Source organism: Drosophila subobscura, chromosome U (assembly GCF_008121235.1).
Source record: "Drosophila subobscura isolate 14011-0131.10 chromosome U, UCBerk_Dsub_1.0, whole genome shotgun sequence".
Lineage (NCBI taxonomy): Eukaryota > Metazoa > Arthropoda > Insecta > Diptera > Drosophilidae > Drosophila > Drosophila subobscura.
Window position 1 is genome coordinate 25,430,743 of NC_048534.1, and position 18,467 is coordinate 25,449,209.

An 18,467-nucleotide genomic window follows, 5' to 3' on the forward strand; every position below is an offset into this window, starting at 1 on the left:
TCTCGATTGGGGGCAGAGCAGAGGCATAGGCATTATGCACCCAGAGGTCTGCACATCGCTGTGGAATCGCACGTTGACAGCTTGCTTAAAGGCCGGCAGCAGAGTGAATCAACTTAATTGCTGGCGGAATTGTGTCAGGGCGTCGTGCCCGTCCCATCCCGGATCGATCGTGAGTACGCGATACAGAAGCTAAGGCGCCAGCAGACAGTGAGAGAGCCAGGCAGGCAGAGAGCAATCCAACAACAAAGCCATTGTTCCCCAGTCGAACCTGTGCTCGGGGCCAAACCGAATGCTGAAAGCTTCAGAGAATGGTGGGTTAGGGCGCGGGAACGGCCAACGGTTCTGTTGAAATATTTTCGTGGATTAATTGCTGATTAATTTTATTGATGTGTTTCAGATGTTAAGGGGGAAAAACAGACAGATTCGACGGGGGAGAGATACAAATTTGAAAAGAGTTTATTGGATTATGAATTGTGTTTCATAAAGAAGTGAATCATAAAAGTTTGGAGATCTTGTGTAAGAGGTCATTTAATGAAATGAATGTTGTTTGTTTTGTGAATAAAAGAACAATATTTAATAAACTTAATCTCATTGAATATTTAATAAATATTGCCCAGTATGTTTAAACTTCATATTTTTTTAAGTTAACATCGGAGATAAATGTTTGAAGACCAAAACAGGTAGAAGATAGCAGAAAATCAATAATTGAATAGTAATTATTATATTACTTAAGAAACTAAACAACAAAGTGTAAAATGATGTTTTGTTTAATTTTGATACATCAACATTCCCAAATCAATTTTTATCAAAATTCTAAAAATATAAAAAAACAAGATAAACAGCATTTAAAAAATGCTTCATGTTTTATATTTAATTTTACTGCAATCAATTATTGTATTATCTTAAAAAGCTACAAATATCCACACATCGTTATATTTCATTCTACCCCAATGTAGATCAGTTAACAAATATCAAATTATATTAAGCACTCTCGTTGGCTAGTTAATAGGCAAAACCGAGACTCCAAAAAGCAGTGCCAACAGAGTGAGATGGACTGTGAAACCAGTTTCTAAACACACAAATCCAATTGGATAGAGCTGTGGTGGCCCCCAAATAAATCCCCCACACACCAATATCCCATCCCACACATCGGCTGTGACAGTCGGCGATCCCATGTGCAGGCAGGCGGCGTACCGCGAGTCTATGCGAGAGCTACGGCAATGGAGATGCAGAGGCGGCATGAGCTAGAGGAGCACAGCAGCAGAGCAGTGCAGAGGCGTACAGCTCCACCTCCAATTGGATTAAGCAAACAAGCAACCACACAAACAGGCACACAAAGGCAGCAGCGATAATCATAAATTTAAATAAAGTGGAACGCAGCATGGGCAAAGCCCTCGAGAGAGGGAGACAGAAGCAGAGGCTGATTTGAATAAGGCAACTGTGAGTGTGTTGTGTGTGCCGTAAATCAACAGCACATAGCCATCTCTTTTTCGCACGCGAGCTTCTCTTCACACACTGATGCAGCTTTTGTGGAACCTAAGAGACAGAGCGTGAGAGAGCGAGGACTAGCGAGAGCGAGCAAGTTTTTGCGAAGAGAGCGAGCGATCGCAGCTTTTGCACTGGTATGAGTCGAGAGAACGAACGAGCGAAACCACGTGAGCGCGGAACACATCTTATCACTTGACTCTCTCCACCCAACTCCACTCCACTCTCTGACAATTGCAATGTTGCACGCTCACCGCATGGGACACATGACGCACGCACACAGCGACACAATTGCAATTGTTTGAGTGCAGTTGCTTTGCCGTTTGTTTATTTGCCTTCTGTTTTTATAGATTTTGTTGTGCAAAAAAAGAAAAAAGCAACGAAAAACTTGTTGCAGCGCTTTTCGCCGATCCGCGCGCATCTTTCAGATATTCGCCACAAGCGGTGGCCTCAGTTCAGTTCAGCGTTCAGTGGTTGTAGCTCAAGTGCGCGCGCTCTCGCGTCTCCACACGGACTTTACTTTTGCCAACTTCCAGAGCCACTTGGCCAGGCCAGAGGAGCCTCGCGATGCCACTGCTCTGATCCGATGCGAGTACCGAGATCCACACCACACACCGCTCGCCCGTTTGACCGGCCCACGACTGTTACGCGTCGCGTTTTGTTGGCTCTTCTGTGGCGCATTTTCTGCGTTTTGACGACGGCATTTGTGCGATTTGGCGGCTTGTTGTTAAGACGTAAATTTACCCTTAGGGATCGTTACTCAACAAAAATATAAGAAATTGTTGCGAGTTCCTCCCGAACCGCGCAGTTTCATCAAAGTGAATTTGAAATAAATTTGCAACAGATTGTTCGGGCAAAGAGTGCAAGTGACAAAAATGAAATTGATTTTTAGATATGCGATAAAGTGAGAAGAGTTTTTGTTTGGCACATTGAAGCTGCAATTTATACAACCAATAAGAATACAAAAAGGTAACTTAAAAGATTCTTACAACTAATAATTTAAGAGACACAATTCCCTTCTCTTTTTTTTTTAATATCTCCGTTAATCCCTTTACAAGAAATTTTCGTTTAAGAAAATATTTCGTCACGTGTTGATTCCCTTTGTTTGGTAGTAATGAAGATATTATGTACAAATAGAAATGTTTTATTCATATTTAATGGCGAAATCTCTAATAATATTTCATTCAAAATCTTCTGGCAGAACAGGAAACAATTGGATTGATGGTTTTAGAATGAAACCATTTTATATGAATGATCAGTCGACTTTTTACACATTTTTAATGGGTTCCAAATGTAGGAATATTTAAAAATGTGTTAAATATGGAGATATGTATGTATGATATGATTTCCAAAAGCAAAAAAAGCTTCAATTGTTGCACCAGACATTTCTGTGCTCAACTCAAAGAAGAACTTACGATTGTAATGTTTCATTGAACTAATTTCTCAAGCAATCTAGATCTTTCTGTTGCGAACCAGCTGCTTGTGTGCTTCTCCTTTTATGATAGTAGTTCCCTGGAATTCAATGGACCCCCTAATCATGAATCACGCCATTGAAAAAACACGAATTTAATTTCACAATCCTAATCTATAATCTTGAACAGTCTTAACCGTCTTTAATTTATATTGCTAAATTGTTGTTATTTTTAATATATTACTGGGAGTCAGAGGAAAGCATAAGGAGAACCTATACCATATTTAGATATTTTAGAGTCGTAAACAGCACGGCGTCCACGTCTCCATTGCCCTGACTCCAACTGGCACCAGTCCCCACATCACCCTGCAGCCCAAGCCTTCTGGCAAATATAAATTCTCGTACCTGCAACAAAGTTTACTCTACGGAGTTGAAGTGGCACCCCCACCACAGACGACACCTTTCGCAATGTCGAGGCACCAACAGGCGATAAATAATATTGAAATTGGAATAAATACAATAAACAACAGCGAGAAAAGAGTGTAAGAAAAAAGCGATCGATTTACACTTTAAATATTGTCGGGCACCTACCTCTACCCTACTCGATTTGTTTGTTGTTTATATCTATATCAATACACACACACGCACACACGCACACACGCACACACTTGTGAGTGTGCCTTGTTGCCTCAGTGATAAGGCTGCGATCCACCGCGACATGTTTTTATTAGCATAACACTTGTGGGGCGCTGAGTTCAAGTATCTGCGAACGGACTGCGAATGGACTGCGTTTCCATTTAAGTAATTCTTCTCTTTCCTCTTCTCTTATTCAAATGCCGTTATCTGCTGCAGCACACAGATACCATTACCATGTTGCATGAACCGATCAAGTGATTGATTATTTTACAGTACACCAATAAATATTTGTTCTTGAGTTCCCATATGCCTGGCTGCTTAGCCTAATTAGATAAAAATGGTAAGGCAGCGTCGACGACTCGCTATGGCTGGAGCCTCTTCTATGGCATTATCTTGCCTGCATTTACCCATTTACCATATTCGGTGGAGGCACTTGAGCTGATTAGCAACAAGAGCAGAGGAGCAGAGGAGCAGTAGAGTGGAGCGAGAAGAGAACCAAAAGGAACAGAGACCAAACGAGACCAAAGACATTTTAGGTATTATTGGAATATTTATAGTAGTTATGTGTGCGACGACTCGTGTCGAGTATTTGCCTCGGAGCTTGTCGTTTTAGAAGAAAAATGAGTTCAATTTGTGTGCTGATAAGACAACAGCTCTGACTGTGGTTAGGTGAGAGATAAAGTACAAGCCCAGAGGAAAACCTGTCAACACTTTGCATATCGTCGTTGACGTGTTCACCAATTGGCATTTGCCCCAAGAAACACTCGAGCAAAGGTTCACCGAAAAGAGGAACTAATCAATTGGATGGGCAACGCATTGGATGGGTGGAGTGCGCTAGGGTGACAGTTGCATGACCTGCAAAGGGATGGCAGAAACACTTATGGCGTAGGGGACTGTGCTTACAAGATTGAAGAACTTTAAGGCATTAATGGAGTAGTTTTAAAACAAATATCTTAGTGTGTAAAAGCATTTATTTTTATATCCATAAATTCCCATTGGTTCTTCAACGTCTTCGCAATTTTCGCTCATACTCCTAAAGCCCTCATGGGCCCATATTCTGCCGCCTTGGGCTATCTTATCAAAGCAGTGAAATTTTCCATAAATATAATTTACATATGAATGAATCATTATCTTCTTCGTTTAGAAATGCCCACAAAAGGCTTGTCAACAAGCACCGCTCGGCGAGTGATCGATAACATTTATTGATTTCTGTGGTTTTGATAAGTTAAAAAGCGAGTCCTGCCCTGTACACACTTCTCGTACAATCGGAAGCGCGATAGCTGCCGATCCAATAAAATATAATTTGCAAAATTAACAAATAAGTTGAAGGCTCGTGATTAAAGTTTATTAAATTTCACCTGATTTCAACATTTATTGCGCTCTGCACTCCAGGGCCCAGGCAAGGCGCTCTGGACAGCACTCGAGAGGCGCTCTATCTGGGTGCTTTACAATTCCGGGAATTCGCACACACCACAGCTCTTTGAATGGGGGGTAAATACTGGAAATCTATGGCATATGGGCTGATGGGCTGATGTTTTTTGTGGTCCGAACAAAGTTCACTTGGGGGCCTGTTGGGGGCCACACAATCTGCGCAATCGTTTCGATACTTGGTACTCGAATTTGATGCTTGATGTTCGTTGTGCGAGTTGGGTTAGGTCTTGGTGGTGATTGCAGGTAGTGGAACGATCATCGAGTGCTTATGGATTGTGGGGTGTACAAAAGGTTCAAGGGAAGTAGAGGACTGTGGCAGTCTTTGGGGCATGGATCAGTCTTTTTGGGAATTCTTTTTTGCCCTGGGATTCCCCTGGACCCTAGGCATTTTTATCATAATTCCGGGAAATAGTTAAAATATTTTTAAACAGTTTTATGGCTGCTGTTAGAAGGAAAGAGAAGGCTTTTCTTAGCTTTATAAATACCTAAAGAGTTGGACAACATTTCCGATACTTCCATGACACTATCAGCTGTAAATTAGCCACCAATGAGCTCATCCTTTATCAATTATTCTTTACCCTGCAACCACTGACATCATCCGACCTGGAAGCCTATCTAACAGACTGCCATTTAAACACTTTTCACTGCACAATATCTGTTCTTCCCCCACAATTAAACCCTTTTCAACTTCCGCACTTGAAGTGGCTCTTGTAATAAACGATCAATCGATCAATCCAGCGATTGCCACGTGATTGGGCCACCTGCCACGTCTGTTCTTGGGAAAAGCTGGCTGGTCTGCCCATAAACTGCAGCAATAGCAGTACAAATTATAGCCAAAAAAGAGTTTGTGACAAATAATAAAAGACTGGCACAATGGAATGGCATTCATTAGTCAATTACACTAAAACCCGGGGGCCTGATAGCACCTCGGGCATGGGGCTCCGATACGTATAACAGGAAATTCTGTGGCTGACTCAGATACTGCCAAAAAAAAGTGGAAATGATGTCTTAGATATGGAAAGACAGAACCAATTTGTTTAGAATTTGTTTTGGACAGCGGCAATCGGTAAAAGTGTTTTTGGCTAATTATAATTGAGCTGCCAATGGGTCGTGGGACGTGGGAGGTGGGAGGTGGGGTGGGGGGCTTTCATTTGTCTTAGTTTCTAAGTCACACAATTGTTTGATTGTTATTTTTTTAGGCCAGAGCTAAGCCAACTTGAGCCGCGAGTTTAAGTCCCCATTTGGCACTTTACGAATGGCGCCCCCATTATTCATAAATACTTAAAGAAAATGCAAACATTATTTGGACATAAATCGATGGGTGAGGCCTCCGCTATTTGGTTATGCATTAAGTTTTTAATTTTGTTAAGTTCAATTAGCATTTGAGGTCTGCACAGCTAAAAATATATTCTATGTTCTATTTATTGTTTATTTTATACATGGAAAAAATAGCGAAAACATCCAAGTCTTTTCCTATGAAATTGATTAGTTGTTGGGTTTCGCGGAAACGCCCAGCCAGAGGGGGAGGGCCATCAAATGTAAGCCAAGTCATTGTTTGTCTGTTGGTCTGTGTGTTTGTCTTGGTTGGGCAAAGGTCATTCGCTATGTAGGGGCAGTGCACTTTTTTTTATCAATATTTACATACAACTTTGGACTGTGTGTGTTGGTGAAGCAATCGCTGCTGGGGCGTTGTCTTTGGCTATGACAAGTTTCAGTTTAAAGTGAACACAGACTAAGCGGTCCTAAAATGTGCGATTTGAGCAAGAAAAGAGAGCCATGAATGAATAACCATTCTAAAAACATCAACATACATAATAAATAGATAAAATAAATTTAAAAAAAAATATATATAAAAAACAATTCAATATTTGTGGCTTTCTAATGAACAATCTTTGTGGTTGGCATTGAAACTAGGCCTTCCAAGTCACTATCACTACTGATATAATTGATTCGATTTGGAATTTATAATAATTAATATTCCTCAGTTCGATTTAGAAAAGATTATTGCGATTCTTCAGATTATTTCAATCAGTGTAAATGTCTTAAAGCTTCTAAAACTCATTTAAATATTCCATAAACCATATCCCACACCCTCCCTGCTCAAGTGTATTTACAGTCTACTCAAATAAGTATTCTTTCAGTTAATAATTTAGAATCAGTTTACCATCGAGTTCCCACAAGAATTTCCCATTAATGTATGCCAACTGATCAGCCATAAATGACAACTATTCGCGGCTCTAATCAAATGTGTCTAAAAATATAATTTCCTTCACAGCTCTGGCGCATGGAGGGAGTGAAGGGGAGTGGCTTCCGCCTGCTTAAACTGTAAATTTGTGTGTGGAAGAACAGTTTGTTCTCATTTTTGGTATCGAAATAGGTTTCGTAATACGATTACTGGGTAGAAGATCTAAACAATGAAGCAAATGGAGCAAAGAGAAATCAACTTTGTCACTTGCCACATTTCCGCTGCAGTTGGATTTTGGTTCGGGAAGTGGGAACTGGAAGCTGGAGACTGGAAACTGCCAACTGGTATCGGGGAGTCTGTCTTCCTTTTCTCCAAATAATAGAAGATGACTTGGTGTTAACAGAGTGTTCCTTTCTTTTCTTTGAGGTTCAACTCCACATTTAAATGGCATTAGCAATTACGTCTCCCCAAATACATGAATGGAAATTTGTTGCTGCCGGTGTTTATTGTCTGATTATTATTTTATTTTTCTACCAGCTACCAGCTACTGTTCCACCAACTATGTACATATGGACCTGCCTCCTGGGTCTCTTCTGCTTCGTTTCTTTGTGGCTTAAATGGTCAAAAACATCAGGTAGATGACTTGTACTTACTCGGCGGAGATCGGCGTCTGTGGCTGGGATTGGTGGAGCTCGGGGGAACTCGCCGAGCTACAAGCAGATGGGACTCGAAGCGTCAAAGTCTTCGGCCAAACATTTGTCAATTGCGGCACTGAGAGAAAACAGTGTGGAAGCTGGAAAAAAAATTAATTTGAAAAGTTGAAAAAATAGTTCTGGCAAAGAGAATTTTTTACCATGAAATACAAATTATTATATCTTAAAAATACGTTATCTAGAGATCCCAAACTTCCCTGTTTTAAAAACACAAACAGTCCATAAAATACAAATTATTTTTACACAAAAGGCAAGTTGGTGGAGCGGATGAGCGGTTATACTCTTAGAAATCTTCCGAGGGAGCAAATAAATTTAACTACATAGCAAATCAGAGCACAACCTTTGGGTGGATACCAATTCCTAGATTGGGAGGTAGACTAAGATGCCAATTTGTACCAGTTTGTACTCACAATTAAATTATGCATTAAACTAAATTTCATTGCATTCCCTTACAATATTTTACGTTGAGCGATCAATTAATTACATTGTAAGGAATATCTTTACATTTAGCCCATAAATCAATGCAATTATTTATACAATCCCTCTAAATCAACAACAAACTGGGTAAACTCCCCAATTTTCCCCGCAGTGCATCCGCGTTATTTGTAGTAGTTTATCTTCTGTTGGTTGGCGATTATGAATATTCAGTTCAATTGCCTTGCTACCCGTTGACAGACTTTTGTCTGCCGTTTACCCATGTAGCAGACACCAATCCCCTCTCCCCTCGCCACCCTACCTGTCCGATAAGCTAACCAAAAGTAAGAATGAGTTGGCATCTTTTTTGGGGTATTTTAATTTCCAGCCTCGTCATGTCATTTGCTGGCTGCTCTTGTCGCCAGGTGAAATTTCAAGGCGAAATTGAGAAGAAGATTTAAGCGAAACCAAAACCAAAACACAAACCCAAAATTGAACTAATTAAAATGACAAAAAAACCAGAGAGAGAGAGAAAAGTAGTCTGAGGCTGCAGATAAACGGGTTCACATGTCCATCAAACTCTTTGCGTGCCGAATGATGAGTATGCATAAATTGGAGACTGCCTTACAGCTCCCCTCCCCCTCCCCCACCACTCCTTTTCCTTATTTTATTTCCTTCTTTCTTTCTAAGCTGTAAATGCGATTTGAGGTTTTTGAATTTCTAATTGTTGGGGCTTTTGGCCTGAGCAGAATTTACCTCTGCCACCTGGGGTAGGGGAACTCCGTTTTTATAGGGTACTCAGAGTGTTGAAGGGGGAACTGTATATGTGTACATGTGTGTAAAAAGAAGAAGGAAGTGTTCAAAAAGGAGATTTAACTTGTATGTTAAAGGGTAAAAATACTAAAATCGAACCCAAAACTCTCATTGATTGATTGATTGAGGACAAAATTGTATTTTCAGTGTGTTGTGTTGTAATTTCTCTTGATCATTGTTGCCATAATTTAACTCTCATTTAAGGACATCCCCTAAATTTCCTGTAAAGCTCTCCACTGCTTGTTGAACAACAAACATAATGCAAGCAGTCCAAATTCACAGTCCATTTCACAGTCAAAATATCGATTATATTATTTCAAAATAATTGTTTAGGCTTTTATTTATTGCGATGACAATTGTTTTTTTCGATATAATTTATGAGCTAAAACATTGGGTTAACCCCGCGCAGTGGCACACCCTTTTTATGGCTAATTAATCTTCTTTCGACTAATTACAGACGACGAGCAGTATTCCCCCTTGGACTCCTATCGGTGCTGAAGCTAATCATTTGTGGAGCACATTTGGAGGTTTTCTTTTGGGGCTGCTATCTAACCTGCAAAAGTGATTAACTGTGTGCTGTATGCTCTAGTGTTGCTGCTGTTGGCACAGTTAGCTGTAAGAACTGATTATGCCATTGTTGCTAGCAAACTACTATCAGCAACATCAGCGGCAGCAGCAACATCGGCGGGAGCAGCAACGGCAGCAACAGCAACGGCAACAGCAACAACAGAAGCGACAGCAGAGGCAGCAGCAACAGCAAAAGCAACATCAGCAGGTTGCCAGCACAAACGGCATGTTACTTGAATACAAAAGCTATTGCAATACAAATCAGGCTAGCAACAACAGCAGCATCGGCAGCAACAACAACAACGACCACCGACAGCTGTGTCCAGCGGAAGCACTAACAATGTCAACGCCGACAACAACAACCAAATACAAAATCAATGGCGAGGCCAATGAAAGCGTTGCTGCCAGCACACTGCTTTACCATCATGCACATCATCATCTTAATCATCATCAGCAGCTCAGTGGCCTGCATAATCATCATCATCATCACCAGCAGCAGCAGTCGCAGCAGCAGCAGCAGCAACAGCAACAACATCATCAACAACAATTGCTGCTCCAGCAGCAACTCCTGCAGCAACATGTGGCCAGCAGTTCGCCGCTGCAGCATTTGAGCAATCTTTTTGGCCAGCATTTGCCTACGCAGAGTCTGCAGCATTTGATAGCCGCCGAGTACTGGCAGCAACAACAACAGCAACAGCACGCAGCAACAACAATTAAAAGCGAGCCAACAACTCAATCAGCAGCGGCAACCTCGGCCTTTGCCGCAACAGCAACATCGGTCTTTGGTTTCACGCCTCAGCAACACGTCAATTTGGCAGCCTCGTTAGTCGCCTTAAAGCAAAACGATCCTGTGGCCGTGGCTGCTATGGTGCCCAGCCCCACAGAAATGCCCGGCGCACCGAGAAGAGCGGCAACTGCAACAGCAACAACTACGACAGCATCAACAGCGGCTGCAGCAACATTGCAGGCGCCAAAAGCAACGGCAGAATCAACAGCCTGCGGAACAATTGACGAAGACGAAAACGAAAACGAAGACCACGACAACGACAACGAAGACGAAGACGAGGCTGATAATGATGACAGCAACTGCAGCAACAGCATGCAAAATCCAGGCGGTAAGTTTGATGTTTTATGATTATGTTTTGGGTAGATGCAGGCAGGTGTGATAGAGAAGTTGTTGGAAGAGAGGATATTTTATGTTTACTGCAGATTAAGTTTTGAGGAATTCCATACACATTTTTTAACCCAATTCTACGTAATGAAAACCTTAGAATACCCCGCCTTTTTTCTGATTTCTTACCTAAAATTGGATTATTGTTTATTGATTTTTAACTTCTTCTCGGCCATCCTTGTGTTGATAATGCAAGCTCATTTCCATTTCCTGTGCCGATCACGATTCTTTGAAACTACCCTCCCTTTCATCCTCTCTCTCTCCATTTACCTGCAGCTCTCTTTCTCAGTTTTTGGCAACTTGTGTGTCTTTTGATTTATTATGCGGCCTTTATTTCATTCATAAAATGAAATGATTATGCCGTGGCCACAAGCACCTCCATCCTCCGTTCTCCATCCTACATGGCTGCTCTGCTCACACTTTCGTGTCATCTGCGGCATGGACTCATTTTCATATCATTAGCCTCATCAGCAGACACGTTTGCTGCACTTCCGTGCCGTGCCCCCCTACGCCAGGTTTCCGAGTCTCTTAAACATCATCATCAGCAGCAACATTAACATCAACGGAGCGCCCTCTCATCAGCCAATCGTCGTCGTCGTCGTCGTCGTCGTCGTCGTCTGTGCTCGACTTCTGTTTCCTTCTTTTTTTCTTCTCTTATTTTTATGCCTTTTCGTTGAACTTTTTATTTTGTCTGCTGTCTGCACGCAATATTTGTATATACATATACATATCTCTTGTGGGTTTAGTGCTTGACGTGCCAGACATGAACCGGAATGAATAATATTCTATGGTCAAGTTTTGAATATCTGCTTGGCTGATAAATGACTTCGAGCTGAGGCAACAAAATGTACATCCCCAGGAAATGATATTGCATGTGGAGCAATTAAATGGTTTTTTGTGATATTATGGAAATTACTTGTGGGACGCCTTTAGGGGTAATCCATATCTGAGACTGCCAATTAAAAATATGTGAATATTTTGCTGAGAAAATTAGTTCAGGAATTCAGTGAACTTTAGTCATTTTCTGCTTCTGATTTGGTAGAAAATGTTGATTGATTTTGGTAAATATTTGATGGAACTTGGTGAATATTTGAAACTATTTTCTATAGCTCGCATTTGGTGTACATTTTCTCAGTCTTTCACACTTTTCTGCTTAAGGAAACTCAAAATTCCTCTCCTATAATTCCTCTGCTTCTACCTTGCATCTGCTGAATATGAAAATCATTAATAACTAACCATAAAAGTGTTATAATCACGTCAGAGGTGTCAAAAGCGAGTCCCCCGTGCCGCTCCCTACAGCCACCGCCGACATCTAACAAATTGCCAGGCCGCTGTAAGCACGTGGATAATTGATGAGCGCCGACAACTTCAGCTCCAGCTCTAACACCAGCCTCAGCCTCACTCTCAGCTTCAGCCGCAGTCTCACTCTCTACCTCAGTCTCTGTCTCAACCTCAGCCTCCACCCGAGCCAAGCCCGAGACGGCTTCTGCGTCTTCGTCTGCCTCCATCTATGCCTCTGCCACCATCTTGGTCACACCTCCCAGCCCCATTCGGTATTTTAGCATAATTTCAAGTGCCCCCTCAAAGTGATCTCAAAGTGCTTTGTGTCTATGCCATAATTATGCCATTTGTACAACCGTTTTGAAGCCGCTCTCGGCCGGCAAACATCAAACTAATTTGAATATAATTTCATAGAAAATCAACCGCTCCCCTCTCACACTTCCTCTCTCTCTCTTTCAGTTATTTATTGCTTAATCCTTGTGGTTTGTGCCCCCCGACTCGTGCCTCGGTTTGTCTTTTATGCAAATTCTTTTTTAATAACCCCTCCCCGTAGCAGGGGAAATTCTTTTGCCAGCATCTTTTGTTCGCTTCAAGTTGATTGCAGTCTGTCAGCCCATTGTCTGCCACGATCTGAGCCGGCGGAGGCCTGCTCTGACGCCTTTTTTGTTGTTCTTTTCGGTTTCATTCATCGCTTTTGATGGCTTTTGATTATTATTGAAAATGATAAATGAAGATGGGTTCGTGTCTACGTCGAGTGCAGTAGCAATTTGAACTCATCAAGCGACGCTGCAGGTTGACTGATAGCTCTGATTGCTACCTGAAAAAAGTTCACAAAAGGAGTGCCCCAAGATAATGAAAAGCCACCAGAACTGAGTGTATTCGAAATATTCATGCATTCGTCTGCAATGAAATTTGTGTGGGTAATATACGAAGAGCTAATGATTTGATGGGTTCTTCTTGGATAGGAAAATTAAAATGAAATACCAGAATTGCTAGTTCGATTTTACTCAATGTCCAAACAAATATTCCATAACGCTCTTGATCAATTGATGATTTATTAATTATGTTAAAATCTGCCTAACTATCGTCTCGCAATCAATTATGAATTATGACGGCTTATGCATTAGCAAAGCTTCAACCTGTTGTTATAGAACATTTGCCATAGACCTGCCTGCGCATTCAAGATCAAATCATTTCGCTTTTGCCCGCCCCTTTCGTTATTATGCCCAAAACTATTACCCAGCTAAATGCACAGTTAGGCAGTGGAAGTTGCAAATTGCCAGCGAAGAGCAGAGAACTCTTAACCAAATCCCTAGCCAAAACGATCATCAGCCATTTGGCCAAGTACAGCAGCCATTAGGGGGTATAGCCGAGCTCCCAACTACTTAACCCGGGACGCTCCAACCAGAACCAGCGAGAGCTGACAACTGTCAGAATTTAATGGCGGCTTCAATTTTTATAACCAAAGCACGACTACCGTCAAAAGCCCATGGAGGAACCACTGCCGCTGCGGCCATCAAGTGCAATGTGAGTTCGGGGAGGGGGACTGAGGGCTGGGACTGCGGCTGAGGCTGAGGCAAGTTCAAGTCAAGTTAAAACAGATTACGCCAGCCAATCTGACGGAGGCTGGCTGCAACGTTGCAAATAAGAAATGCAAACGAGTTGGCAAGCGCGCAGAGGCCCCAAATGCAGATTTCAAAGGCACGATATCGGGTACCATAGAGGGGCTACCCTGCCCTGACTCTTTTGGGTGAGTTGTATGTGTGCAGCATGCAATATGAGTTCCCACAGTCTCCTCGGCGGGTTGCCTCTTTGGCAACGCCTTCAAAAACTGATGACGTTGTAAGGCAGCCGCAGAGTTGAAGCCGCCGCGACCTCCTGCTCCACCTCTTCCTCCCCCTACTGCTGCTGCTGCTCCTTCTGCTTCTGCTGCTGCTCTGGCTGATGACTCGTAGACCTCGACATGCATATGAGCTGGATGGATCTTGGAGCTGGGTGCGTGCTGTGACGTGAGTCACGAGCTGTGCAGTTGCTAGCAAAAATATGTACAATGAGAGTAGAGGGTCGAGTGCAGAAGTGCGGACCCACCCCAGTTGTCAGACCAACGCGCAGGTAGCAGAGCAACAAGTAGATCGAGAGAGCGAGAGAGCGGGAGGGAACAAGCATCAGCATACGCCGGGTCAGAAAGCTCGCTCTCGCGCAGTCGAATATAAAAAGCCCTATCCCTTTCTCTTGCTGCACCTGCTCTGTTGCGTTGTGTTGCTCCCTCTACACTGCTCCACTCAACTCGTGCTTCACGCAAGCATCTCTAGTCACACAATTTGAGCCACAGCCATAACCATCACCATCATCCACGCTCTCGTCTTCGTCTTCGTCGTCGTCGTCGTCTTCGTCTTCGTCGCTTATCTGGCAAAATTTGATCAACGTTTTCGCAATTCGGGAGCTCCGCCCCGAAGGTATTTCCATAAATATTCCTCAGCCACAGATCGGTTCGGTTCGGTTCGGTTCAGCCTCTGCCTGCTGCATTGGCTTTTGCTTCATTTTTTGCTTTTTGCTTTTTACTTTTATTAGTTGGCCTGCCCTGGCGTGGCCTGGCCTGGGCAGTTTGGGTTTTGTTGGCTGCTACAAATAAATTAAAATTATGCATGCTTAGGCATAGGGCCATGGGAATTTGTTTCTTTGTGGGAAAGCCCCTTTTGTCTTTGGCTTACTTTGATTTTATTTTTGTTATTTGGGTGCGTGTTTTTTTTGTGGAGGCTGAACATAAACAAATACGTCTCGATGGTTACAGATAATATTTTTGCGCTGAAATTTATGAGTGTGGGAGCCGCAGAAATGAGGAGGAGGAGGCTGAGCAAAGAGAGTTGCGTTTTGTCAATGGGTTTGTAGGTAAAGTGAGCAATTTTGTGGCTTGTGGTGAGATTAAACTTTGCTTTTGCGAAGATTATTTTGAGATTTGAGGTTAAAAATAGTTTATAAATTAAAAATTACACTTTTGATGTAAGAAAATATTTTTTCAAGCAGTTTAAGGACAGCAGCCCAGTACACGAAATAAAAATTGTATTTGAAGTCAAATTTGAGAGTAATTGCAGCGTTGCAGCTTTAGGCTTTCAAAAATAGACTTAATTTTCAGTTAACTCTTTGGTATATTTCCACTTTAAAGTTTTGGTGTTAGTTGCCACACAATTTCCTTGAAATGTATCCCCTGGGAAACCTCTGGGCCAGGCACGAACTTACCCTCTTTGCATGCCATTTAAAAATTTTAATAAAATTGCATAAGAACTGCAGTTTGATCGGCAAAGCCAAGCCCGAGCATCGGGCCAAAAAGCCCATTCAGGCACGTTCAAGCAGTTAACTCAGTTTGATTGCTGGCCAATGGGCAACAGCCGGTGCTGCGCAGGCTAAGACACAGAGGGATAGAGGAGCACAACGATCGCGACCGAGACCGCGACCGCGACCGATGCCTCTTCAATATGTTTACCATAAAAAATGGTAAATTTGTGCTACGTTCTGTTTGAATTGAGCAAATGCAACTGCGGGCAGCACCAGGCAGCAGCAGGCACTCGGATGGACTGATCCTGGCGCCTTCCGCGGAACACAACAACTAAAATGCCGCGCACACAAATATTTTTCCAATGAACTGCAACGCATCGTAACTCATACGCCTTGTGGGCCTCTCCACTCAGCTGGCGATTTAATTTGCACCGCGCCAGACATCGACGCCAATTAGCCATAATAAAGTTGAGACGTGATATTTCATTTTACGTTTTGCCTGCCACAAAAATTTGCCTACGTCTGCAGGACGGGAAGGGAGGCTCTGTCGCTGTCTCTCCATAAAAATCCATCGACTCTTCGACTCTTTTCCGCAGAAAAAGCGAAAGGCAGCTGGTCAAATTATATGCATAAATAATAATTTCAAAAAGGGAAACAAAACACAGAGACAAAAGGCAATGCGAACTATAAATTTGTTGCCATTTTGGAACGTGAGCTTTTGGGGCAGCAGGCAGGCTGGCAGGCTGGCAAGGATATGTTCTTGGTACCTCAATGTTCGAACAACCAATGCGAAACCCTATCATTAGCATTTCCGCTTTTTATTATTGCTCAAACATAAGCCAAGAGCGAGAAGAGAGTACCAGAGCCAGATGATCATACTTAATCATAATTTAAAGTCTGCGGATTCAAATTGCTGAAGAATCTTCTGCCCTGGCCCTGGCCCTGGTCCTGGCATGGCCTGTCCTGGTCTCTTGTCATACGAAAATTGCTGGCCAGAGCCATTAAAGGGAGTCGTTGGAGTCTCGCGGGTCAGCGGATATGTTGCTCTTTGAAAATGTGCTCAAATTATCCAGAGAGCGGGGTACAAAGGGTGCAAAGAAGAGAGTAAGTTTTGGGTCAAATTATTCTTTTGTAAACAGTGGACTGATGGTGGGATAAAGAGAGGTAAAAGGGGAATAATAAATATGGATTAAAAAGTATAAAAATATGCCAAATAAGGCAGACTTTACATACAATATATCCCAATATTTATTGCCAAAAGCAATGAATAAATTCCCAGCAAGATTTCACGCAAGTCTTCTGACAAATTTCTTGGCCACAAAAATAGCTCCAAGTATTCACAATATTCCAAAAATACTTCAAATTTATACACCACCACAGAAATGTCTCCCTGAGAAATATTTACAGATTAAAATGGATCAATATAAGTAGAGGAGCGAACATATCCCAATAATTTCTGCCAAAGCCAATGAAATATACCTGAAAGTTTAGCGATTACTTTTCTTATACTTTCGTTGCCGAAAAATACACCCAAGTACTCCGAACACCACAGAAATATACCTCTCCCGTACCACTGTGCTCTCCAGCGCTCAAAATATTTGGCTGCAGGAATTAATTGACTTTTGTGCAAAGGTCCCGGTCCCGGACACCGTTTCGTAGGCAAATTAGCTTCCAGACTGTATATCGGCGTTTCCTGGGAACACAATTAAGCGAGAAGTTCCTTTTTCCCCTTTTCCCTTTTGCCCTCGAGAGGCGTTAGATGGGCAGCCTAGTTTACAGTTAGCCAGCAAATTGAGTTTCGAAGGGGAACCGCAGGAAGCAGAAGAGGAACCAAAGCTGAAGGCAAAACTTCAACAGGAGAAACCGAAACCCAAGCAGGACCTACCTGAGGCTCCAAAAGAACACAAAACAATTTGCCAGCCAACGAAAGATTAATGGGCGCAACAAGGAGCTGGGGATCTGAAGCTGGAGCCGGGATAGCTGTTGACTCCCTTCGGTAGCGATTGCTTAGACAGTTCCTGGTATTAATTTTGAATTCATAATTCAGAAAAATTTCATTCAGGAGCCCGTGCTGGCCGGGGAGGTCCGTCCGTGGCGGCAAACTCTTTTCAAATCTACAGACAGGCATTCGGATGCGCCCGACTGACCTTCAGCTGTAGCGGAGGCGCCGTAGACCTGTAGCTCTACCCAGAGCTAACCACATGACGCCGACATTTACGAGCTTCACAGACACATTGAGTGACCGTTTCGGCAGTTTAAGTTTAACGCCAGTTTAGTGCTCAGTGTGCCAGAGTCCAACACCAACGCCAAGTCCAGCGCAGTTCTTAGTCTGTCCTCCCGCAGTCCAACGGCAGAGGTAAAGCTCAAGCCACGACCGCAGCCCAAGCGAAAGCTCAAGCCCATGCCAATGCCAAACTCCAACCCCAAATTTGTGTTCCTCTGCCGCTGCTTCGAAACTGTGCCAACATTTTTATGACTTTTCAACACATTTGCAAGTTCACTCGGTCATTCATTTGTAAGGAGCTTTGGCAGAAACTTTGTAGCCAAAGGGGCAGCCAAAGGTGTTTGATCATCTTCTCAACAAATGAATTAATGAAAACTAGTTAGTAAATTTCTAAAAATTAAATAAATCAAATCCAAACGCCAGCCCGCAGCAGTGACATAGAAAAAGCAAAACGTATCGCACATTCTCTCAGTCTTCTTCTGTAATCCGTGTAAAAACAAAGTCACACCAGTCCAAAGCCAAGCCGAAAACGTTGCACATAATTGAGGCTATAGTTTGTAGCCACACAAATGTTGCAAGAGGCCTGGGTCGCCACAGTAAGGTGCATATTATTAAGCCAAAGGATTTATGACACTTGAATGCGAGCAGCAACAGAGGCAGAGCCAACGATCAGCCAAGAAAACAGCGAGAAACAGAAACAACCAAGCAACATCTTGCAGGCAAACACACAGCAACAAACCCAGCAACAACATGTAGCCAAGCAACACCAACAAAAACAAAAACCACTGAATTGAATGGAATGAATGGGGAAAATGAGGCGCAGCTAAAAGAGCGTCCGCACAATGTGCAACGAGGCCGCACGT

The 18,467-nt window shown here is 42.7% G+C and overlaps 1 protein-coding gene across 2 annotated transcripts in view; it reads left to right on the plus strand.

Moving 5' to 3' along the window:
- Positions 1-1,948: 1,948 nt before the first annotated feature.
- LOC117901777 (protein nubbin) overlaps positions 1,949-18,467 on the plus strand; it is a 63,298-nt gene continuing 46,779 nt past the window's right edge. Inside the window, exons 1-2 of one of the 2 annotated variants that reach the window (XM_034812679.1) lie at positions 1,949-2,454; positions 9,546-10,770. In XM_034812679.1, the coding sequence (XP_034668570.1) occupies positions 9,717-10,770 (1,054 nt within the window). In that variant the 5' untranslated portion in view covers positions 1,949-2,454; positions 9,546-9,716. The remainder of the gene's footprint in view (positions 2,455-9,545; positions 10,771-18,467) is intronic. The other variant, XM_034812678.1, reaches the window with a different exon arrangement.